General features: G+C 38.8%; 2 protein-coding genes across 2 annotated transcripts; both read left to right on the top strand.

Moving 5' to 3' along the window:
- The first annotated feature begins 8,631 nt into the window (after positions 1 to 8,631).
- On the top strand, positions 8,632 to 19,583 carry gabrr3a (gamma-aminobutyric acid type A receptor subunit rho3a). Its single transcript, XM_079356426.1, has 9 exons — positions 8,632 to 9,371; positions 9,922 to 10,034; positions 12,575 to 12,642; positions 12,746 to 12,969; positions 14,473 to 14,555; positions 15,261 to 15,398; positions 17,120 to 17,272; positions 18,594 to 18,787; positions 18,936 to 19,583. Exons 1-9 carry the CDS (start codon positions 9,229 to 9,231, stop codon positions 19,236 to 19,238), a joined length of 1,419 nt encoding a protein of 472 aa, XP_079212552.1. The 5' UTR covers positions 8,632 to 9,228; the 3' UTR covers positions 19,239 to 19,583.
- Positions 19,584 to 21,821: 2,238 nt separating this feature from the next.
- LOC306831219 (uncharacterized protein) lies at positions 21,822 to 24,797 on the top strand (the record flags this gene model as incomplete). The annotated part of the gene is made up of 6 exons (XM_079355177.1): positions 21,822 to 21,916; positions 22,722 to 22,801; positions 23,646 to 23,714; positions 24,337 to 24,407; positions 24,499 to 24,674; positions 24,776 to 24,797. The coding sequence occupies exons 1-6, from the start codon at positions 21,825 to 21,827 to the stop codon at positions 24,795 to 24,797; spliced, it is 510 nt and encodes a 169-aa protein (XP_079211303.1). The 5' UTR covers positions 21,822 to 21,824.
- Positions 24,798 to 26,437: the final 1,640 nt, after the last annotated feature.

Genomic DNA, 26,437 nt, shown 5'->3' with positions numbered 1-26,437 from the left:
AAGACACCAGAGTTACTGCAAAACTGTACTGCTCACACTACACTTTCTAACCTTCATACTTTCAGTATTTTACATTCTGTCTTCAATGTATTCAGTCTGTGTAATGGTGGATTTTTTTTTTTACAAACACCAAACTCCCATGATTTGAGTCTTCCCACAATCCCGTGTGTGTGTGTGTGTGTGTGTGTGTGTATGTGTGTGTGTGTGTGTGTGTGTGTGTGTGTGTGTGTGTGTGTGTTTATATATATCAGGGAAAAGTAAGAGAAGACATTGGGGCTGAAAGTGGTAAAAAAGAAAAAACAAGTTTTGAGTCTTAGATTGTTGTTTCAGCAGTATGTGGAGGAGGTAAGGAGGCCCCATCGCTGTGTTTGAAACTCAGCCAACCTCTCTCCCCCTCTACAGCAGCAAAGACTGAAAAAAAAACACCTCTTACTGTAAGAAAGAGACATTAGCCTACACATCCTGCAACAATAAACACATCCAAACCTGGGATTCTTCTGATGGATTTGCTATTTCAAATAAGACGTTGGTATCAAATAGCTATTTACCAATCGTTCAAGAGAGGAGAATGAATGAAAAGTTAACTCTGGAAAAATCCCCTAAAGATCTTGAACGATCACGCCAAAAAAACTCCAATTACATCATTGGGAGGGGGCTGTGCAGTACAGCCTGGATCAGATGATTACTTCCAGACACGGAGCTGGGGTCTTTGTCATTAAAGCTAACACACACACACAACCCCGCAGACACATGCACGTCTGTCTACCTCTCTCTTGGGAACTCAAAATGACACATAAATGTCAGGAGGTTCTCATTTTGAAAACTGGGACACTTAAAATGTGTTGCCAACATAAAAATGTAATTGTCATTGAGCGCTGGAATGTCTCTGCACTTCCCGCTCGAAGAAAGTTTGAGGAAAGGTACGATTTGAAACGGACATTTGCTGCCAAGTGCTGTGAGTTTGTGTATGCACACTTTTAAACACTAGAGACTGAAACCATGTGTGGAGTGATTTCTAGAGAGCTGAATTAAGACCATGGAAAAACATGGTGAGGGGGGAGAGAATGGAGAAAAAAAAAAAGTTGGTGTCAGATTGTGAGAGTGGGCGTAAAATCAACTCTGGTAATTGTCGGGAGGTCTGACTCACAGCGTGAGAAGTCTCAAATGTCTCACCCAATCACAAGAGGCCAAAGTCATTTGACAGTTGTTTGTGTTTGATGTGGAGCAGTTAAGTTTGTTTTCTTCCAGCTTCAGTTTTATCCTTTCAACTCTTCTTTCACCTTAACAGACAGACATGTTTCTCATCTGCCCTTTGTGTTCCTATACGAGACTCAGTAGCTGATAGTTAAATCCCAATCTCAACCACTGTAAACATAAACTGCTACAATAAACAAACATGTATTTACTGACCACTAACAACAAAAAAAGCCAGTGCCAGAGGGTCTGGTCTGTATGGTCACCCTGCAGTTTATTTCCTGAATTACGGTAGACCTCAATGCGGACACTTCCCACATCAAAGCTGTTAGCAGAGTTTATCTAAATCAACACATTTAAGTTTAATTGGTTTAATTGGAAGATTAGTCCTAACGTCCAATCGAAAGCTCAGAATAAGATGTTTGAGTCTTTGTTTTGTTGGTGAGTCTCTGATTAGAGAGCTGTGGTGTAATGCAGGCAAGTCTTTGTGTAGTCACACGTCTCAACGTTTGTCCAAAATCTATATCAAACAAATGGCCACACAGTTTGAACGAGTCAGATAACAGATGGTACAGGAGAGGTTGCAATAAGTTTTTTTAATTTTTAAAGGTTGACCAAAAAGAAGAGATAACTTATAGTTAATAATAGTTGTAACAAATGTTTACAATAAAAAGGATGCTCTTAATGAAATGTACACACAAACACCCATCCAATTGATCAGGATGGATCTCTTTGTTGGAGTTAGTTCATAGGTTGGGGGGTGACATTCTCCACTGTGTGTTTCTCATACATGTCCAGCAGCTTAAATAACATCATGGTTTATGATTCCCAGGCTCAGTGTTTTCAGATCCCTCTCTCTCTGGACAACAGTGTTGCAGCCCATCATTTCCTCCCTCAGGTGGTCCTGCTGATCTTGCTTCCTGTTTTATTTCAGTACCTGGTGGTAAATCCACAGGGCAGTCCTCTGCTATGTTTGCCGTGTTGCCTGCCAGTTCACTCTGTGCTTCACGCTGTAGTTGTAGTCCGGTACATTCAGCTCCATGTTGTCCGATTATATATGAAGCTGTTGTCTGTATGTCTTTGTAAGGGCCGCCCTCGACAAGGCTTGTTCCATTGTGTCTGTGTGAGGCAGCTCTGGTTTTAATCCCTGTATGAGAAACAGAAAATGACAATAAGTCATGCAGTAAGAAGACTCTGAGGTATTGCTTTTGATTTGAGGCTCTACTCCCAACAACTGTTACATTTGTCAATACTACCAATATCATTACAATACTGTTGTTGTGCTAAAAAAATCTTGCATCTTCATACCAACAAGGTTATTAATCTTATTTTAATCATTTTTTGGACAAACATGTTTAATGTCTGTCTCTCTCACATACCTCTTTGTCTCACACACTGAGGGAGAGCTACAATGATGGTGAACGAGACGAAAGCTACAGAAGCTGCAGTGCTCCACCATGACCTCTGCACACTCTGCTCATCCACACCTGCAGAGCAAAACATCGCACATCCTCTTCAAATGCAGCACTTCTGTTGTCTTCCCTAGATGTATGCCTGTACCTTTCCAACCACAAAAAGTGTGACGCAATACTCACTTATTGATGAAACGGTGATGTTTACTCTGGTTTGAACGATGTGTTTGCTCTGCAGCCCTGAGAAGGTACATATATACGTGCCAGAGTGTTCCTCCATGTCTGGCTTGTGAAGAAGTAGAGATCCGTCTCCCAGAGGAAGCAGGTCCTGGTCTGGAGTAGCTTTTCCCTCCCACAGGTTGAAGGTGTGTCTGGTTTTTGTGTCATATCTCAGGATGACAGTGGGCTCACTGGACGGGGTGAAGGTCCAGGTGAGGGAGAAATTCTGGAGATTTTGAGGTGCGATGCAAGGGATAGACAGTGCATGACCCTCTTCATGTGTGATATCGTCTGAAAAGATATATTTCTTTTACCTTTTTGTGTCGCATTGACATAAAACACGCTCTCTTCGAAAACTTAAACCTGATCAAATGATTATTATTACCAAACCACACCTGCATTTTTCCGAGAGGCAGTCCAGACCTGGCTCTTGTCAGCAGATATGAAAGAGCAGAAGTAGGTCATGTTGAAGATATTACCCACAATCCTCAGCGTGCTCACCACAGTAAAAAGACCCTTGTGGTCTGTGATTTTAATGGTTGAATTTTCCAGGGCCTCCTGGGCAGAGGCGGGGTCTGAGTCCCATGTCACCTGAGGGATGGGGTAGATGTTGTGAGAGGAACAGGTGACCATCCTATCAGTCATCTCCATGACAACGGAATGGATGAGAGCTGGAGGGAAAGCGTTAAAGACAAGAGTGTGAGAGTTTAGTTGGAACGTGATTTAAACTATGGCACTGATTAAGAAATGTAAATAACAATAATCGTCTATTTCTATCGTGTTTAACGAATGCAGTCCAATAAGTCAGGTTGAAGCCTTGTTTCACACACACAATCTTGATCTTTCCATATTTTGCTTCAAACTGAAATAAATATCCTTTCTGACTTTAAAAACACACATTATGGAAATACAAACTAGGAGCAACCCCATTATCCACTGAATCAGCTTCTCTTTAAATCATTTTACATATTGACAGATTTAACTTACCCTTCACCTCCAGGTTGACAAAGATCTCCTGGTTGCCTTTCCGTGTGCTCGTGTAACACTTGTACCTGCCCTTGTCTTGAACTTTGAGCCTCCTGAGGAGTAGGGAGGCATTTCCATGTGGGATTTGGGAATTAAACAGGCACGTCCTTCCACTGAAGTGTTTGTTCTGAAGTCCAAACTGGTCCTTGTTGTAGTAATAGCTGTGAACGGGGATTTGCTGCTTGTACCAGTGGATGACCACAGTGCCGGTGGGTCTGAAGCTGCAGGGCAGGATGCAGTCATCGGGGATGATACAGGTGACGTTTGCATCTGGTAATAAGACTTCAAGATGGAAAAGCTACAGTCAGACTCAAGAGGTTGGTGTTTGTCGTTGGTGAGCTGACCAGGTTTAAGCATGTTTACTAAAATTACTTGAGAGCATCGATGTCTTAATCTTTGCTTCAAATGTGACATTATGCAGTATTTTTTTAAACTAAATAATTAAAGGCACAAATGAGCATATTTCTGCTCAGATCTGTTCCTTTTATCAACACTTGGGCACCTCTGTGACCTACTTTTTTTATCAGTCATATTTCCGCCCTGATGTGTGTGTACTTATTTTCCCCCAGATGTTTGCAGCTGTCACAGCTGAGTACTGTAACACCAAGGTCTTAGTGCAGCTGTGGTGGTTGGAGCGAGTGCTATTGAAAACTAAATTACATTACACAAACTACAGAGCTGAATCATTATTGTTGCTCTTCAACTGGAGGCGACACAGATATTTGACTTTTGTAGTTAAACTAGATCCGTGCAGAACTCCTCAATATCTGACCTTTACAGACTGTTACTGGAGTCAAATATTGGCCACAAGATTTACTTCTTCACCCAAATCATTGGCCTGCCTGCTTTAACAATGCAAAGATCAGCACCTAATTTAAGACATTCGCTCCTAATATGACATTGGTCTAAGTAATTATATTTTTACTATTTTAGTTTTATTCAGGTTTTTTATTGTTTAGTTTATCTATCATTGTTAATTCAAGTTCTTGTCATATATTCTCATTTGTGTCTGTTCTTTTAATACCTCTATGTCTGCAACATCAAGAAAAATCAAGGTTTTCATGTAATGTGTTTTCTGCAGATTTAAATGTGATTGTGTCTAATGTCTGCAAAGATGAACATCATTATTTGGGCTTATACTGTTTTTTTTAATAGGTACAAAGCCTGACACTGTCAGCTTATTGGAGAGATTTGTAGTCTTTGCTAAAACTCTAAAATGTTATATTATCAATAAGCTAAAATAGAAAAAGAAACTGCCCTCTGCGGTTTTACAAAGTTGAAATACATACTACCTTTTGAGTTTGTCCATGAAGATTTGTCCAAGAATATGAGCAGCATGATCATTAGTCCATGTGTCTCTGCCATCTCTGCCAGCCTGCACTGAGGTTTTAATCTTGTGAGAGTATTCGGTATGAGTGTGTGTGAGGGCACTGAGGTGTTTCTGTGCGACTCCACTTTACATCCTTCCTAACACCAATGAAACACTGACTAATTAACCAGGCAGGTAAAAGTTTAACCAGCAGTCCTGTGAACGCTTCACTTCACACCTAAGACCCTCACTGAAATAGTTTCAAAAACACTTGTTACACCTTATGTTCTTTGTATGTTTACAGGATCACAATAAGAGATATCAGCGGTCTGAATTAAAGACGTGGAGTGATTTTAGTTTAGAAGTCAAAGCTCCTGCTGTATATGATTATATGCTACACTATGCACTGACAGCTTCCCTGTCTTCTCTGACCCCACTTTCCCCTTGATGGTCTTCCTTCCCCTTTATGGATTTATACCAACGAAGCCTCATAAATGTAATAACAGAGCAAGTATATAAAATATTGAGTGTGGTAAGTAAAGATTATTAGGGCATTATCCTTGTTGTTATGTTTTATGTAATGCATCTGAGGGAGTATAGCATGTAGCAAAGCATTAGCGACAACTATTCTTTTTTTATATATTTGCAGTACACCAGCATTCATCATTTAGTCAGTTGTTTGTATTTCCTTATCTAAACCTTAGGTGTGACAGTAATTTGTGCATTTTCTTTTGTCTTGTAGCTTTTACTTCTTATTCAATCTGGTGAATAAATCAAAGAGCAACTAACTACCTGACTCACTCATCACTGAATGGAGTTTGGCTGACTGTCAAACTACATACATTAAACACGCAGGTAGATAGATAGATAGATAGATAGATAGATAGATAGATAGATAGATAGATAGATAGATACTTTATTGATCCCGAGGGAAATTCAGTTCATACATTTTAAAAATGTGAAACAACAAAGGGTTAAAAAAATAACAAAACTCCATCCAAAGTTCGGTAAGACTGTTACCAAAGGCTTCACTTCTCCACTTAACTTCTCAGTTATATTAATTTATAATACTTCATCGCTCACAGCTTAGGCTGTCTTTAACTCTTTCAGTCTTAATGTTTAAATTACACTGTACCTATTTAAGGATGTGATATTGTTAAATCCCAGAGCCATATCATCAATACATTATCATAAGAAGATTTGCAAGCTTGTCATCTCGTAAATTCATTGATTTGTATCGCTGTATGAAGGTCTTCTTAACTGTAACTATTACACAAACTGTAAAGGTTTTTTGTGCAGTAACAGTGCAGCAAACATGATTATATATTATACAAATTTCCCTGTGTGGATACACCTTGGAGAATTTACTTTATGACATCCTGTTTCCCCCCTAATTCTAATTACTTTACTTCAGTTTGGTTTAAATAAAAGCGAGGCTGAGTATGGAATCAGTTCATACATTTTAAAAATGTGAAACAACAAAGGGTTAAAAAAAAACTCCATCCAAAGTTCAGTTCATTTAGACTTCTGTTGTGCTGACTTTAGCAGTAGAATCTATAAACTCAGATTATAGGGTACCTGTCACCAAAAACTAGGATGCTTAGTAGCCTGGGTGAGAACATGAGGAGGTATTCAGCAGGATTGAGTGTAGGTGAAGTTTTCCTGTTAGATCAACACCAGCTGAAAAAGAAAAAAATGTTAGTGACACATGACAGGTCACATGCATTACACATGATGCAAAACGTGATAGTATTATTGATTTAAATGCAGTAAAAAAAAATAAATAAAAAAAAATCATTAATGCAAAAAAAACCTCTTGGCGATTTATAAGCTTATTGATCATTTTGTAATTTATATATAATAATGCTCACAGTGTAATATTAAGCTGCATTATGTAGCCTGTCGGATTTATAAAAGTGCAGCTCATTGTTTACATTTTTGAACAGAGGATGACCTCTAGAGGGCACAGATGAGATGTTATGGGATGTGAACGGCTGCCTGCTGTCCAGCAGCTGTGGGGTCACATGTACAAGAGAAGCAAGCTCCACGTGCGTGATTCTTTAAGATGGCACTGCTCATGTCTGCCCTCAATCAACTTTAATCCCAGATTAAAGAGACCATGCCACTAAAGTAGAGTCATGCTGTCCATGTTTTGATTTCATCATTGATTCTGAACAAGTTCTGAACATGTTCTGAACATTTTTTTCAATATGTAATGTAATCAATATTTAGCATGCTTCTTCCTAAAAATCATCACTGTAGATACTGGAAAAATGTCTCATTAACATAATCTTTCTTATCATTACAGCTATAGGATGTAGGGCTGTGTGTAATCGATCACATTTACATAATGCACAAAACTGTATCATGTTGAATGTGGAACAGTGAATTATGCAGATCTGCATTATATGTGGATTTTTTTTTTGGATTTTTTTTGCTGCTAAAGTCATACTGCGGTTAATGCAGTATGTGTTGAAAAAAAAGGAAATATCAAATCTGAAATGTATTGTTTTTATTATGTAAAGAAAAAAAAACTACAAATATTAAGAAAGCCCTGTGAGGCTTAAAGTGAAATCCAAATTATTCCTACATAACCATGACAACCACTTCAAAATCTCAATGGATCTAACAGAGAAGGTGAGTTCATCTTCAAACAGTAGGTAGGTCACTTAAAGTCAACAGTAGCTTAAGTGGGGATCAATGTTTATCTGTCTTTCAATTTATCTCAGTGCTAAAATGTAATAAGTCATCACATGTAAGTCCATGTTTAGAGACCCACACTCCTACATAAGTGGCCTGTTTTTTGATTCCATCACCTGAAAAGTTTTGGTGGGTAAGCGGGTCAAATTGCATTCTTCCATCTCCTGCTGATAGCTGATGAGCAACCACAGGTCTGTCGGAGAGCAGAGGACAGCTAGCTGTGTTGGACAGGATCATGCTGTGGTAATATTACACAATGAGGGGGCTAACAATCAGCATAATCAGAGACATTTATAAACTCAGTTTGGCAGGGATGCACATTTAAAGGAAATCATTTTGCATAACAATAGCTCTTTCTTTTTGAATGGCATCATCTTCATTTAGTTTCAGAAAGGAATTGATTCGACTGTATGACATGATGGTGTATTTTGGGGTTGAACTAGATTTTACTCTATTATGAAGCATTGCTTGTGATGCAGGGGATCCTTTGGCCTAAAATAGGAGCTTAACCACAATGCTGGATCAGAAAGGACTGTAATGTTTTTTTTTTGTGAATGTCATTAAACCTTTCAAAAGCTGATGAAATGTTGTGAGTGACATTTTATTTTCAGACTGTGTTCTTGTTCCTTTTTAGTAATACCTGATGAGGGGAAAAGTAGTTCAAAGCCTCAGTTTAGCATCATCTCTGCGTGCTCAAGAATCAAAAGTGCAGCATTTGCAGATGTGGCTCAAACATATGCTTGCATCTGTCTCCTCTCAATGATGTGATCATTTGCATCCTCCCACCGTCACAGTGTGCATCGCAATTGGAGGGAAAATCCTGCACTGCATGAAAAGTAGGCTGCAGGCTTTTTATTTTTATCTGGTCAGAATGATGATGAAACCGCTGGTTGTATTATCCCTCCTCCCCTCCCTCTGCTGCCTGCAGTTTGTAGGTTACTGAAAGATTTCACCAACCACAGCTAAGAAGATTATAGAGGAATTAATGGTATTCCTTTGTCATTATAGGAATAAATTGATATTTGGTTTTAAATCAGAGGGAGGGGACATTGGTAGAGTCAGGACAACATGTTGTGTCAGGAGACGTAAGCAGAGGGATGACACAGAGACAAGCAAACCACGGGGATGCCTGTGCATTGGAGCTAAGCACCGGATATATCTTGACTAATGTTCACCATGTCACAGAAGATGAAAGAGCAGGATAATGCAGAAGTAGCAGGGTGTGTGTGTGGCAGGGCAGAATGAGCGCTGCTGGGACATGGACGTGCCAGTAGAGGACAGGGGCAGCTGTGGCATTCCCTGGACGAGACACTAACGAGGCGTGAGGAACCGCTGTGTTCCTCGCGTCTTTCCAGCCCCAGCTTCACCATGAGACTGGCCCTCCTGGCCTTCAGACTGATGTGCTTGGCCTGGATGTGGCCTGTCACCCAGCTCAACGGCAGCCACTACCCCAACAAGAGGAGACACAAGGAGCAGTACGTCGGAGAGAACACCAAACCAAAGCATGGAGGGTGAGCCAAATTGGGATTTCTCGCAAATTCACATTTTTAACAGCTGGATACAGTATTTTGTGGAGGCTTTTACTTTTTGCTACTTTACAATGTCTTCAGAAATATTGTTCAGAAGGTAAGAGTGGGTTCAAAGGATCATATGAGGTGACAGGAGATCTGTGCAATTGATTGCAAAAACTTTGCCTTCAGAGATAAACGGATATACCGGCCCCTTTTTTGGTTTAGATACGAGGACTTATAGAAGAGAGTGAAGACAGATGGGGTCTTAAGTGCAGAAAAATACATCATGGTTAAGGTCAACTCATAATCGAGCTACAACAGAGGTCCCTAAATATCTCTGATGCAGTTTTAATTTAAGCATCAGATTAGTGTCGATATCCTAAAGAGAACTTTTGTTGTCTTCAGATCAAGGCCTTCAGTCGTTATCAGACTGCTCAAGTAAAATGAACAACCAGATGCCTGCTCTGCTTTAAGTGTCTGAGAAAGGGTAAGATGGTGACAGAGAAAGAGTTTTTTACACAAGCTGTTATTTGATCTTTTTGGTTCTCAGGCGGGTGGATCTTAAAATGAAAAAGCTGGACAGCACCAAATCTATGCTAATTAAATCTGAGCAGCTGCTTCGGATTGAGGACCATGACTTTGCAATGCGCCCCGGCTTCGGAGGTAAGACGCACACCTGATCGCTGTGTCTCATTTTACACTTCCTGTCATTTTTAATAACCATATGTGTCCTGGCAACTTAGTGAGGTTAATGTAGGTTACTGTGCTGTCGTTGGTATTACGTACGCCTTCCAAAAACCTGAGTGACCTAGATTGTCAGCCATGTGAAATGATGATTGCAGACAGTGACAGTACAGATAAAATAATCTGGTATGCGTGTCTAGTAGTTCTGTGGATGGAAAGGGGGGGGGGGAATCATGTTAGAGAATATAAAAAACATACTTTCCTGTGTCGCAAAGCAGACATCTGGAGTCAGTTCTTTGCTTTGAATTTATCTGTGAGCACAGAAACAATTTCTATCACAATAATTGTAGATTTCGAAGCTTCTAAACACCATGTTCAGGATCCCTTTCAATTTGAAATAAACTAAATGGCTTATTCATTTGTCAGAAGGGGTGAAGGACGAGATCGTCATCTCAGGGGTTAGAGAAAGTAACAGCATTTTTGTGTACAGGGCTGCAGGGATCGGTGACTAAGACATGGCATTTAGTTTCCAAAAGGACAGGATTGCAACATGACAAAGAAAATATGCATTGTCATACAAACCCTTCTCACAGAGCCTCATTTGGCACACAATGTGACAGTCTCCTGAGACTAGTTGACAGGAGCAGATGTCCTGTACTGCCTGTGTCACTGTGTCAACTCTTATGTCATCACGTTTTCCTCCAAAACTATTAGATCTTACAAAATTAGTAAAGATTGTATGATTGGATCGAGTGTTTTGTAAGATTATTTTTTCATGCATCATATCATACACAGATAGTTTGAACAGTCACTTTGTTGGTTTCGGAGGGTTTCGTGTCTGTTGGGAGTTCAAAAAGCCTCAGTGACCTGATGCCAGATAAAAATGAACAGGACTTTACTTTCAGGACCCTGGCTGCCTGATATAATCCCTCCCCCTCGACTACTCCATTGTTATCATAGACAAACGGTTTCCAGAGCTTATTCATTAGATAATGGCACAGAGACATCAGGGTATTTACAGTACACATCATACGTTTGCAGTATTGTGCAATTGGAAAATGACATGAAGACCATTACATACTATACACCACATTGGAGGATTACATTGTTGAATGTGTTTAACCTCAGCTGCTTGATTTTGAGACATTTGCTTTAAAAGTGGCTTTTTAAGTTGCCGTTCGGCTTTTTTGAAACATAAAACTGCTGGAACATATTGATACGCATCATTGCAACACCAACATTCATTTATTAGTGAGGGTTCCTTGTAACTTGAGGATATACCCGCCCTTCTTCCTTCTCCCTCAGTCTGCGGCTTTTGCACTGCCCTGCACTTGCATGATGTGCGTATAACTGTGTTCTTTGTTGATCTTGCAAGATCAGGTTATGGATTACAACACATGCTTGATAAAGGAAAACAATATCTGAAGATCCAAATCAGTCAAAATTGCGACCACAACGTACTAAAAGATGAATGTATGGAGGTCTTTGATGAATTTTAGTCAGATTCACAAACCTGTTCAAAAAGTGAAAAAACACTTACATTGATACTATTTCAATATTTAATAAGGCTGATGTGGTTGTATAACATTTTTGATAAGCGACTGGGGGAAATACCACCAGAAACAAAGAAACCTGATTTGTTTCCTGGCTCTGACCTCTTGTGCAGCTTTTCCGCCAGCCTTGTTGTGTTCTTAAATGCCAACAGATGAGACTGTAGGTGTCAGTGAGCTTTGGTATCTGCAAGCTTGATATGCTTCAGACTTGTGATGAAATTGACGGTTAAAGACAATGAACTAATGAACTTGTATTTGTTCATCTGCATGTTTTCAGGAAGTAAACCTCAAAAAGTGTGAACTCATGTCGGTTGTTGTAAGAGCCTGAACTAAAGAATCCAAACTGTTTCATGAACTAAAGAACAGAACTAACATGTCAGAAAGAGGTACCGATTTCCATTCAACTTGATGTAAAGGTGAAACATAGGTCAACCCATTAAACTTTGGCAGGGATCCAGATCACAGTCAATATTAATGAACAAATTGTATCAACTCTAAAGTTTATGACAGATTGAAAATACACAACAGCCATGGACTATTGGACTAAGCTTTGGCCTGCTCTTCCAAATGCATTTTTTGTTTTCTTGTAAATGTCTTTTTTTTCCTTTTTTTTCTTTTTGCAGCGAAAGCGTCCCTTATGGAATCTCATCATACTATTTCATTAATTATAGCTCACCCATAAATAAAATGTATTTATTTGTTGTGTCTGGACCATGACCTGTTGGATTATATAGTGACAGGTGAAGTGAAGTTATTACAAGGATTTCAACTGAATGCAACTTTGAGCTGAATCATGTTTTAGAACCAGCATGATGTCTGGGTCATCATTTCAGATGTGGCTTATATCTTATCAGTAGTAGGATTTACACATATACTGGATAATCTCTGCCAGATGTGCACACAGATGATTCATGGAAAAAATGACACAACTGTTGATAATCCATTTCACGTTTCACCTTTTTGCAGGTTCAGCCATTCCTGTGGGCATCGACGTCCAGGTAGAGAGCATCGACAGCATATCAGAAGTGAACATGGTACGTGCATCTTTAACCTTTGCAGTATGCTAACCAGTATTTGGTTTCTCATTGTATGCATTGGCTTTGAACATAACTTTGTGGTTGTATGCGATTTTTCCAGGACTTCACCATGACATTGTACCTGAGGCATTACTGGCAGGATGATCGTCTGGCTTTCCCTTCCAGCAGCAACAAGAGTCGAACGTTTGATGCACGTCTCGTAAAGAAGATTTGGGTTCCTGACGTGTTTTTTGTTCACTCTAAGCGTTCTTTTATCCACGATACAACCATGGAGAACATCATGCTGAGGGTTTTTCCAGATGGCAATATCCTCTATAGTGTCAGGTAAAACAGGCCTCTTCTGTCACTACTCATTAAGTGTTTACAATCATCTAAGTAGTGTGACCAGCAGCTGCAAACAAATCAACTCAGTCCCTCCAGTGATTTTTGAGGCAATTGTTTATGACTACTTTAATTTAAAAAAAAAAAAAACTTTTTGAGATATTCCAAAACAAAATGCATTGTTATAAGAATGCTTTTTTGTATATCAAGGTCTGCATCTACAGCACACGACTAAAGAAATTAAACTGGGAAATAAAGGCAGCTGTGGACCAGTAGTAGAGTGAGTTGTCTCTCAACATAGACAATCCTGCAGACATGTCCAATGTATCCTTAGGCAAGAAGCTTCCACTGCTTTGTCAGCGGTGTCTATATGTGTATAAATGGGATTAGCTCATACTGATGTCTGCTTTGCATACTGTAGCTGCCGGTGTGAGTGGGTAAACTTGACCTACAGTGTTCAGAAGACTAAAAAAGCACTATAATTCAAGTCCATTTCCAATATTCCAAATCAAAACACTAAGAATCTGGCTCAATCCAGATTTTATTAATTTAGGAACATCTCAAAGATTAAGTGAAATATGAATTTATCTTTTTATTTCCTCACAGCTGAATTGTTGTAGCACCCTTTCCTCAGGACAAGAGCAATAGCACAACTTCAGATTGTGCTGTAGAACTCTGCAGTGAGACTTCTCACAAGGGTGAAGTGCACCTCTCACATCCCTTGGGAGTTTGCTCATCAGGTCTACATGTGTTTTGTGGACTTGAAGAAAACTTATGACCATGTCCCTCAGGGGTCAGTTTGGCTGACTTGTAGCAATGCAGGAGGGGGAGGGGCAATGTCCCCATCCTTGGCCATAGGCATGAATATTGGTCGTGATATGCTGCTTGCAAGTATTCAGCAGTATTTTTGAGGAGAGTCGAGACAAATTGTTTTTATGGCAGTGAATCCCTTTTGGAACTACTCAAAAAATCGAAAGACTGTATTACATAAGAAATAAACATTGCCTCTTTTGGAAGACGATCGAATTTGATCAACTTTCCTTCTTTAACCTTACGTGTGTTATAAATCACATGTGCCAATATTCAAATATTAATATAACTTAAATGAAGACATAACACATTCACTCGACTATTAATGCATGGTTTAGTGAGAAAAGCCTAAAAGTCTCATGAGAGGACGTCCAGTTAGCTTTCAGACTCATCGTATCCATTTCAGCCACAGCTGTCGACAATATGGCTTCACTGCAAGCAGCTTGCTGCAATCAGTGAGGCTGTCATGCACTGACATGTTACTGAATGAACAAATGACTTGACATATAATATAAATCTTTACTGTTTAAAATGAATCCAGTGAACATGTGACTAGCTAGCCGGCTGATGTAAATTTGCACAGGTTGTTCTTAATTGCAGTGTAATTCAAATATTACATTTTTCAAGTAAACAGTGGCTAATGGTGAATGACTGGTTGATTCATGTGGGTCTCTCTTTAACTATTATGTGTTTTAGGATCACAGTGACTGCACTTTGCTCCATGGACTTCAGCAGTTTCCCTCTGGACACACAGAATTGCTCTCTGGAGCTGGAGAGCTGTGAGTATCAAAGCACAGTTGGACGATGTGGGTGTTTAGTGTCTGATAGGATATCCAAAGCTGTACTTATTTTGATGTGTTAAGCTTGTGTAACAACCCTCTTAACAAAATGTGACCAACTCTCCATGTTGGTCAAATAACACATAACCCTGTTCTGCAACACTGGTTTGTTTTTAAAGGCCCTTGCTAGTGATACTTCTGACATCAAAAACATTATTGATCAGTTTCCATGTTGCTTGTCAAAAACCCTGATGGATATGTTTTGGCACTGACTGAGTGGACGAATCCTTTAATACTCACAGTCCATTACCATGAACACACAGTAACATCACAATCTTCTTTTAACATAGAGAAAGTGAATGGTAATCCTCAATCAGCTCAATCTCTGTCCATTACACATTTTTGTATTTCCAAAGAGGGATTTACAAGGGATTCTGTTTTCATTCTATCCTTCTATAAACTTCAAGTTGGTTATAAATAACAAGAGAGTAAAAATGTATTTCTATATAAAGTTTAAAGATTTTTTTTGTTTCGTCGGCCTGCTGCGCTTTCTTTTTTTCACTTGCTGTCTAACATATATTTTTGCGTAAATGAAGCATGGATCCTGGTCTCAGGGGAGAGTCGGGAGTCCCATTTCTGTTCACCCCCTCGTCCCGTCTCAGAAACACTGCCATGACGGTTCTCCCCTTCTCTCCTCTTTTGAAGATGCTTACAATGAGAACGACCTAATGCTCTACTGGAAGAACGGGAACGATTCATTAAGGACTGACGAGATCGTGCTCTCTCAGTTTTTTGTTGAAGACTTCCAGCCTTCCTTTGGGCTCGCCTTCTACAGCAGTACTGGTATGTGGGGTTGGAGCCTGGAACCCTCTGAGCTGTACCCGGTATGGGAACAACCAGAGAGCTCCTGACTTTATCAATACACAGCTTGTACCACAAAACCCTAAAGTCCGCATTATTATCTTAGTCTTGTACATATTTGTCTTTAATTACCTGTTTATATCGTTTAGTTTATTGTTAATATTTAATGTTTACATTGTACAGTCTACCAAAGTTAAATTCCATGTGTGTTAAACATACCTGGCCAATAAAGCTGATTCTGATTCTTCTAACAGCTATGAAAGTACTGTGCTAACAACAGCTTTAAACAGTAAGAATGATGAGATTATAACTAGGTATAGGATGCCCTCATTTAAAAAAAACAAAAAACAACAAGTTGTTCTTCAAGCCTCAGAGCTAGATTATAAGATTAATACTGAAACACTCATCTTAAACTGCAAATCTGAATATATGCAACTATAGCCAGAAGCTTCCTGTCGGTCATACTGTTTATGGAACCTTTTGTGACCCTTTTAATATACAAGCGTCGATATAAGTATGATGTTTTACCTATAAGAAGCAGTTTTTGTGTTTCCAGTGAGCCCCACCTGATCATTAAATTAGGAGTTATTGAACATCAGAGAAACAAGTTGAATTTACCAGAAGCAGCACTTGCAGCATGCAGCCCAATTAAAGAAGATTTGAGAGAAAGTGATTTCCACATGAGGCTGCTGTATTGTGTTGACCCGTCTCTATTGGCTGGTTCATTAGTTTCTTTGTTGCTCATCCACCTGCCGGTAAAAACATCTTTCTTCGACTCTCTTATTAAGCTTACATACATGAATCCCATGCTGTTGATCCTGCAATACTGTGTTCAAAGACAAAGATGGGAAAAAAGCCAACATGAGACAAAAAAACCCATCAATCAACAAATTAGAAGATGTTTGCATGACATCATTTAGGAGTCCACACCTACCTTTTCAAAGTTACCTGAACTTTCTCTCAGATTCAGAACACTGTCCAAGAAGCTTTCTACACATTTTATAAATATTTGCAGTAAGTGAGTTCTAAAATATTGTACCAATCTATGAAATACATTGCAGAGTCATTACATCTGAATGCATATCTTCACACAACTAAACAGTAATTTACATAAAAACAGTGTATCTGTATCATCATTGAAAACACTGTATTTTAGAATACATGTAATCTATATGTTACATTCATTTATGAAAATCGCGAAAAAGTATCTGCAGAAGAAATTGCTAATTTCAAAAACATTTCAATCTCAATTTGAGGAAATCATAATGCCTTGATTTTTTTAAGCACATACCTTAGAAACCCTTGTGTGCTTTTAACCTTATAACATTGCTTCCACAGGATCAGAGAGTTTTTATAAAGCCTCCCTGTGTCTGTCTTCACCATTTTAGTGTTAGAAGGAAGGATAGAAAAGGCAGCAGGAAGATGTTCTTCTCAGTGTGAAATAATCTTGCTGGAACATATCCACTTTAAGAGGTTTTTATATAACCTCAGCTCTAGACAGATCTGCCTGACCAAAGTAATCACTTTCTTAGCTGAGTTCTAGCTTCTTCTTGTAGGTCCATCTTGTACTTTCTTGGATTCTTAACATAATCCTTTGCAAAACTTTTTTTTCTTGTTTTCTGCTGCCACTCTCAGTTGCATTGCCCCGCTTCCCCACCCTGCCAGCCCCGCCTCCACTTTGTGTCTATTTATCTGTGTTTCAGGTTGGTACAATCGGCTCTACATAAACTTCATTCTCAGGAGGCATATCTTCTTCTTCATGCTACAGACTTACTTTCCCACCATGCTGATGGTGATGCTGTCCTGGGTGTCTTTCTGGATAGACAGGAGGGCGGTACCTGCACGCGTCTCTCTCGGTAATAAGACCCTGTTGTACATTTGAAAGTCATGTAAAGAAAGTATTAACACCACTTATGTTTACATGCAGCTGGTTAGGTCATCTTAACTGTGTGTTAAGATTGAAACTAACTACCACAACTAACCACAACTGCCAGCACACTAATGGTCTATTTATATTGTTTGATTCGTTGAATATTTAAAATATGACAATTAAACATCTAGTGAACACATCACACAAGTAAAGACTTAAAGCCCCTAGTATACTTTTTTCTTTTAAAAAGATACAACATAAAGAACAATTGTTTTCAAAACTCCATTTTACATACTCAACGACCGCTAACTGTGTTTTAACTTGAGTGTTGTGCTATATTTTGTGACGATCTTGACTGGTGACTTTTGACCAAATCCTTGTGTGGTTGCCATGGTGACAACGGCTAACATCATGAAGTAGCTGCCCCAGTGATAGTGTCTTTGATTAGATTTTTTATTGAAGATATATCTGAGGAGTATAGCTTCCCATTGCGTTTAAAAACTGAACAAGGTGGCATCTGCCAGGACAGTTTCTGCTTGTTACCCAATTTACAGTGTTGTAACTCTAAAACACATTTGGCTAAAAGTCACCAGGTAGCTAATACAGCACATATGCTAGCTTCCACACATCTTGTCCTCTAACAAAGAAAACCAAACAAACAAAAATGTATAGGTTTTTTTTTTTAACAATAAAAAGTATATTCATTCAAACCTTGACCCTGTGTCTCCCTGGTGCTTAAACAAAAGCTTGCTATTTTCCTAAGTTGTGCAAGACTCACTACACCTAAAGTTTTAGCGTTCCGACTGTTGTTACTCTTTCAAAATGAAAGCCCCAGCATTTACATTTTCACCAGTGGAAAGACTCTCGTGAAAAGATGATTTATACTGTGGGGGTGATGTGCATCAATATTTCTTGAAGAGCTGCATCGACTTACTGTTTGTCATCACAGTACAAAAAAACCAACAGAGACCCCTTCTTCCTATCTGTAGATTATCTTCAACAACAACAACAACAAAAAAGAGGCCATAATGGATAATACTCTAAAAACATCTTATTTAAATTGTAATACATTTACAAATTGGAGATACAGTTTACATGGTTAAATTGAATTAAATTTTGCTCTCACACCATATTCATGTCGATTATTGACACATGTTCCTCTTGCTATGCCAATTGGTTACCAATCCCAAAACTACTTTGGTGGGATTTCTAAACTATTTGTTCAGTTCAGTCCATCAACTATGGATGTCACTTGTGAGACTATATTTTTCATTCTCATGTCATAATCTAGTCTTTTCTATTTCCAGGTATCACCACTGTTCTGACAATGTCCACCATCATCACTGGTGTCTCAGCCTCTATGCCGCAGGTGTCTTACGTCAAAGCCGTAGACATCTACTTGTGGGCAAGCTTCCTGTTTGTCTTTCTTTCTGTCATTGAGTACGCTGCCGTCAACTATTTCACCACAGTGGAGGAGATGAAGAAGCTCAAGAGGGCAAGGGTAAGTTTTTTTATGAATTTATTTGTATGCATTGCATGTCTACCAAAATCTCATATGAAACATGTGACCAACAGAAAAAAATTATTTCCTGCCATCTGGAGCTTGCTTGCGTCAGTCTTACCCTCCTCTCCTTTATTTGTCACTGCAGATCCCGGAGTCCTACGACGCCACACAGGCTATGGCATTCGATGGATGTTTCCATGACAACGACATTGACCTGGCTTCTTTCCCAGAGGTCGCTAGCACCCCAAACACAGAGAGGAACACCCAGGCTAGAAACTCGACTGTCTCTGCTCCCACAGAGGGCACCAGACTACGCCGAAAGCACCCTGTAAAACAAAACCTCAGCTTCATAATGAGCAACAGCTACATGATTGACTCTTATTCCAGAGTCATATTTCCCATGGCTTACCTGCTCTTCAACATAATTTACTGGAGTTTGTATGCATAACACACAACAATACAAAAGATACCATAGTTTTTCTGATTATGGTTTGTCACCTATAGTGGCAGCAACGGAAGCTCGTGCAGTGTTTGTTGATGAGTGATATCACGAAAGGAGTCTTCTGCTGAAGAAGCATTCAGTTGTAACCTGGAGCAATCAACTTTAGCACTGAATGTCCGTTATTTTCATGGATGTTCATTGGTGTTATTTTTTTGACTTGCCTGTTTTATAAAGAGGAAATTATCAACAATAAATGATATATTATAACAAACACATATATTTACATTTTTAGAGAATTTCACTGCTGATATATACACAGAAACATTACATTGTATTATAACTGTACAATATCTTCAATGCAAAATAAAAAATGCTCTTCAAAAGATGTGTCAAGCTGTAATGTTTGATAAAGTTACATTGATTTTTTACATGACCACAAGCTATACGATTACAATAACATAGATTACATTTTGTTCTTTTTATGTAACTAATAAATCAATGAGGATTGGACAGGGAGAAAATACAGAGAGAGGGGATTACATATGCCATAGGGTCACTTATACTGGGTTGTGTAACATTGTGCTGTGGCACAAGAAGCCAGCAGGACGTCAGGTTCATCAGGGGTGATTGATGGATAATGTGATGAGTAAATACAATTAGAAAATGATGAAAATTTACCTGTTCAAATAGCTCAGTGGGGGACTAATAAACTTAAAATATGGCTGTAAATTACCATTAAGTAATTAAATTTGTCATGAAAAGGTGTAGAGACTTTTCTCTGTGTTTGATTCTGTATTATTGTTTCTAATCGTTTCCCTTTTTTTCTAACATTAATAGCATGATGGAGAGTTAAACCTCTAAATTATTACAACACTACAAGAATGGTTTTATATTTTTTTTACCTGGATGTTTGAAGATTTTCAACAAGATCAACCTGCAATTCAATTAACATTATATGACGAACCCAATGCTATTGGGAAAAACTCTTAAAAATATTGATTAGTCATGTCTGTGAGCCAAATCCTAATAAAAAGACTGTAAAATGTGGGATTTTTTTTTTACATTTGGTGTTACAGTCCTCTTCAGGGGAGTCTTGTTTATAAGTGCTGAAGTATGTTGCAAACATTATAAACTACTCCAGACCTTAATTGATAACTAAATTTACCCTTTAAATCCAAGTTAGACAGACAAGTCACTCAAAGGATGTTGATCTTGGAATAAACTGTTTAATCTGCTTTGCCGTTCTTCTCTAATTTTTCTGAGCTTTCCCTCTCTGGTACTCCCCCTGGTGTGCAGAGAGAGAACTACACCTTTACTTCTGGAATCAACATGTTTATTTCTTTTACAATTAGATACAATTAAGGTTTTGTTGCGTTTGTAATACTCAATCAAATCAAAGTACTGTACAAACATAAAGATCTATTTATCAACAGGTTAACAGACCTCATTTTATGCCTCTTTTGATACAGCAGTAGAGAGACAGAGAGACAGAGAGAGAGAGAGAGAGAGAGAGAGAGAGAGAGAGAGAGAGAGAGAGAGAGAGAGAGAGAGAGAGAGAGAGAGAGAGCAAATGTTCATGGTCGGGCTTGAACCCCGGACAGCAGAGGGGACTGTATAGCCTCTTCAAGTGCCTATGTTGAGCTAAACCAGAGCCCTGTGCAAGTACATTTTAAAATTGTTTCGTGTTCTTTTTACTTACAACTGGTTTGACATGTTGCTTTTCATCACTCTTTACATTTTACTTGATAATATTCTCAGACCTGCCAAGATTTCATGACTTAAACAATCAATCTCTGTGTTCAGTACATCCCCAGCAAGCAAAATCTGATAAGTGTGCACCTATGGAGCATATGCACCCATTCAACAGGGTGAAACTGTATTAATAATGGTGTTTACCTGTTGCAAATAAACAACAATAGAGTAAAATAACTCTTTCCCTGTCTTTCTGTACATTTGTGTGTGTGTGTGTGTGTGTGTGTGTGTGTGTGTGTGTGTGTGTTTGTGTGATTGTGCTTGTATGTGTTTGTTTGTGTATGAGACAGACAAGTCCCTCCCACTCACAGTCCTGAAAAGCGGGTGGTAACATGACAAACAATAAGGCTGCTGGTGCGTGACTTTTTGTGACGCAAGAGTTGAAATTTCGCAACACCAGAACTCTTTATGCTTTGTAATAGTTTCCCTGGAAACTCATGCCTACCGTCATGTCACTGAGAACACACAGGTAAGGAAACACCCTGAGGCACGCCTTGCCTGCTAAACAAAACAAAACAAAAATCAGCTTTCTCTATATAATTAAAAAAAAAAAAAAAGTGTGAACAGTTTTAGATGACAGTAAATTTCAGTGTGTGTAAAAAAATGAATTCAATTCCTGTTGAGGGAACATTTGGTTAAGATACAGTGACGGTCACCTGTTCAGGCTGACGTCAGGGGCGTGCACATGTGTCAGCTAGTGATCCTGCATGTGAAACACACCGACAATGGACTTTAATGAAAGCTTTCCAACAACAGGTGTCTGTGTTTTAGGGGGAAGTGTGTATCATTTTTTCGGTTTTAGATTTGTTTTCATGTTTGAGACTTCATTCACAGGAAGGTATGTTCTGTGAAAATGAAGACGGCTCCATGGAAGCTCCTGGTATTTGTGTTAATGGACCTTCGTTTTGGCACACGTTCTCCCACTCTGCCAGGTAATGTTGACAAAGGTGGTGGTGTGTTTCAACTTTCCCTTTATTGGGATGACTGATCAGCCTTAAGAAATCAGAACTTGATCTGATTTGATTGTGACGTTATTGTGGGGGAGTTTTTGGTCACATTTTTTAATCTGATCTTCAGTAATATTTTTCAAATATAAATCTGGCGAAATCTGTTAAAAAAAAGGGTAATTTGTTGAGTAACACAGACTAAAATAATTTTCCAGGTATTGTTCCCTTTTTTTAAAACTGATATTATATTTATCCACATAAAACACAATGAAGTATCTGATTTGTTGAGCATTACAACTTAGCATCCCTACTATGTTTGTGAATGAGACGATAGTTTCCTCTTATTCTGAGCAGAGAGTTGTTTTCCTTCTCTCTGAGCAGCAAATTTAAACCCCATTTACTACATTTTCAACACTCCTTCATGACAGTGTTGTGACCCCAGCAAACATTTACCATTTGTTCACAGAAACTAACATTAAAGTGTATATTGTTTTTTTTCTCTGATGTCCCCTGATTAAAATCAAAGGTCTTTTTAAACAGAAAAGAATTTAAGTCTTACTGACTGATAATTTTAGACAAAACCTTTCTGACATACCGTATAATTACAGGAAACATTCATTAGCATGGGTGTGATAGATTCACGAGATGTATAATCACATGACTCATTTTTCCACCCTTTTTCAACTCTTGTTCAACAACAATAGTGCCTCATATAATATCCCAAACATAATGTTCTTATCTCATTACAGTGGAAAGGATAGTTCAAATGTTTGTATTTGTTGTATTACAGATTGAAGAAGCCTGGCTCACGTGTCACACATCCATATCGGTTGCACATACAGCTGCTGGTTCTGCTGGTCCTACTTGCAGGTATGTTCTGACAGGTGTGAGTGAAAAATGATTTGCAGACAATAGACTCGCAGTGTCTGTCAGTAGGTTTGGTCATGTTATCAGTTCTAAAAACTCTGCGCCTTTATTTATAAACTAAAATGTCTGTCATGCCAGTCATTCACTGTTCATCATGTAACACAGACACACACACACAAAGTCATGAATGTGTCTCTTTTCTTTTCTATTCTACTGTAACCTGTTATTCTAGTTCATTCGCTAACTACTGTATGACCTATTCGAAAAAACTTCACAGTGGTGCAGCTTCTTTAGACAAAGGTGGAAAGTATGAACAAGAGGATCAAACAATTAGAACAACATTTAACAGCTACCACAGTCAACTGAGTTATTCAACCACGTTTAAAGACATCTATGATGACAAAAAATACACTTTTGTTAGTGCCTGCTTTAGGACTGCGGATGAAATTTAGCTTGTGTGCTAATTTTGCCATGTTTACATGGATGGGATTTGCTAAAATGTCCAGTAATGTGCATTACCTAATTAAATAAACTGTCCATTTAAAAATGCTGACAATTTATCCTTCATCTATGTACCTTTTTGTCGATCATTAAAAAATCAGATGAATATAAGGGAATGAAATACAAGATAAGGAGATACCTATAGCTTACTCAAGGTGTCAATTTAGTAGGAAAAATTGTGATGAGGTACAGATTGAAAAACATGTTTATACCTGTGATTTTAATCTACTGTTAATATGCTGTTTTATGTTGTAGTAGCAAGTGAAAAAGTTTGTTGATGGTGAGCGAAGTATTAATTTCTTCTTTGTTGTATGACTGAAAATTAGGATTATTTGTCTCCCGTCAGGTCAGGCTTCCTGCAATCAGACCTCTACTGCTCCAACACCTTCTGGTACAGTAAATGTACAGACCCCAGGTAAACCTGCAACATCCAAGAGAAACATCATAAGCTCTGTCATCGAATAGAAACATCCACAACCAGACAGGAAACAGACATCCATTTTCTTCATTTTTCTCATCTGTTAATAGGGTTCAACCTCTGTTGTCCCTTCTTAACAGTAAACAATAAAGCTCTGACAGGACACTTATAATTTCAAAAATGAGAATTACATGGTCATACTTTATTGATGTGGATTATTGTAGCAGTATAAGTTAACGTAATCAGATACCTAATTAATGTGACACCTTTAAGGAATTATTTTTTTTGGTTTCTTGCTAAATATTAAATAGAAACATGCAACAACATTCTTCACAAGTCAATATGCAAAATATGACCCTGAATGGTGAAGCTGAAGGTTAAATCAATATTTTCTAAGTCATTCAAAAGCTGGAATTCAGTAGTGTCAGTGTTTGACAAACCACTCTATAGAAATACATTGATAAGTGAGTCTCAAACTGTCCTTGCTAATCTGTTAAATAAGCATTTGGACCATTGTGTTCTATGTTGTCTACTGTTTGTGGAGTCAGGATGTCTCTGCTGCATTGATTTTGACCATACAAATCTGTATCTTCAATGTTTCCTTTCCATCTCATGGCAGTGCACTACCATTTTGACGTCGCTGTGGATGTCAATGGAGAGCCAAAGAGTGAATCACAAATCGATACCTGGGTAATCAGTAGAACTTTTTATGGGCTATTAACTTGTTAAAATACCAGAAGATTAAATGTAATGAGCATCATATTCTCTCTCTCTCTCTAAGCTCACGGAAGTCTTGCAAAAAAACCTGCAGGGCTGCGTGTTTCCCACAACTGCTGCACCTACGTCTCTACAAACTTTTACAATGGCTGAAGCAACTACAACACTGACAAATTCAAACACAACTTCAGCTGCAACATCAACAAGTTTTAATACAACAACAGCTGCACCATCAACAGTGTCAGCAAGCTCTAACACAACTACAGCTCCAACATCAACAAGCTCTAACACAACAACAGCTGCAACATCAACAGTGTCAGCAAGCTCTAACACAACTACAGCTCCAACATCAACAAGCTCTAACACAACTACAGCTGCAACATCAACAGTGTCAACAAGCTCTAACACAACTACAGCTCCAACATCAACAAGCTCTAACACAACAACAGCTGCAACATCAACAGTGTCAGCAAGCTCTAATACAACTACAGCTGCAACATCAACAGTGTCAACAAGCTCTAACACAACTACAGCTGCAACATCAACAGTGTCAACAAGCTCTAATACAACTACAGCTGCAACATCAACAGTGTCAACAAGCTCTAATACAACTACAGCTGCAACATCAACAGTGTCAACAAGCTCTAACACAACTACAGCTCCAACATCAACAGTGTCAACAAGCTCTAACACAACTACACCTCCAACAACGACGGTGTCAATGATCTCTAGCACAACTACACCTCCAACAACGACGATGGTGTCAACGATCTCTAGCACAACTACAGCTCCAACAACGACGATGGTGTCAACGATCTCTAGCACAACTACACCTCCAACAACGACGATGGTGTCAACGATCTCTAGCACAACTACAGCTCCAACAACGACGATGGTGTCAACGATCTCTAGCACAACTACACCTCCAACAACGACGATGGTGTCAACGATCTCTAGCACAACTACAGCTCCAACAACGACGACGGTGTCAACGATCTCTAGCACAACTACAGCTCCAACAACGACGGTGTCAATGATCTCTAGCATAACTACACCTCCAACAACGACGGTGTCAACGATCTCTAGCACAACTACACCTCCAACAACGACGGTGTCAACAAGCTCTAGCATAACTACACCTCCAACAACGACGGTGTCAATGATCTCTAGCACAACGACACCTCCAACAACGACGGTGTCAACAAGCTCTAGCATAACTACACCTCCAACAACAACGGTGTCAACAAGCTCTAGCATAACTACACCTCCAACAACGACGGTGTCAATGATCTCTAGCACAACTACACCTCCAACAACGACGGTGTCAACAAGCTCTAGCACAACGACAGATGAAGGCGGAGAACAGGACACACCAATCCCAAATTCCAATTCCATTCAGTCCAACAGTCTGCGTATAGCACGTGATCTAGCAGCACAAACCAGGTATCATTTTTATTGAGTTTATAAAAAGAAATGTACATTCACATTTTTACAGCCTAGCCCACATTTACAAAGGCTTCTAAATCAGCAGCTTTAGCCAATAGCGGAATGAAAAAAGGGCTCTGAGTCTATCAAAAAGCTGTTTTAAGCCTGGACCCTCAATCATAGAAGACTCTTGATATTTGAAGGCTCTACCTCCCATACTACTCTTGCAGCCTGGACACTTTACAAATAGGACATGTTTATTTGGTACTCTTTCATACAAGATCAATTTGAAAAATACTGATCAACATCAGTCGTTTTGAACAGACATTGTCAGCTCAAATCAGATCTTCTTTGCATGTTTGCGTGACACTCCCAGTGGCATCTTGTATGCTGTGATAACAGCTGAGTTGTTTTTGATCAAGATAACTACTGAACTACACAAATAACAACGTTTAAGACAACTAAGTAGCTAATAAGCTTGTGATCTTTCTATTACACAAAAACATGGCACTGTTTGGCTGTCATATGAAACAGAAAACTGTTTGAATTTAACATGTGTAAGAAGAGAGAGTATTTGG

The sequence above is a fragment of the Symphodus melops genome (genome assembly GCF_947650265.1).
Source record: "Symphodus melops genome assembly, chromosome: 11".
NCBI classification, from domain to species: domain Eukaryota; kingdom Metazoa; phylum Chordata; class Actinopteri; order Labriformes; family Labridae; genus Symphodus; species Symphodus melops.
This window is presented reverse-complemented; position numbering and strand designations above follow the sequence as displayed.

What these genes read in the sequence shown, in the direction of transcription:
- gabrr3a (XM_079356426.1), top strand. Translation starts at nt 9,229, where the DNA reads ATGAGACTGGCCCTCCTGGCCTTCAGACTGATGTGCTTGGCCTGGATG. An exon ending in ACCAAACCAAAGCATGGAGG is followed by an intron (nt 9,372 to 9,921) that starts GTGAGCCAAATT and finishes TTTGGTTCTCAG; the next exon opens with GCGGGTGGATCTTAAAATGA. An exon ending in ACCTGCACGCGTCTCTCTCG is followed by an intron (nt 17,273 to 18,593) that starts GTAATAAGACCC and finishes TTCTATTTCCAG; the next exon opens with GTATCACCACTGTTCTGACA.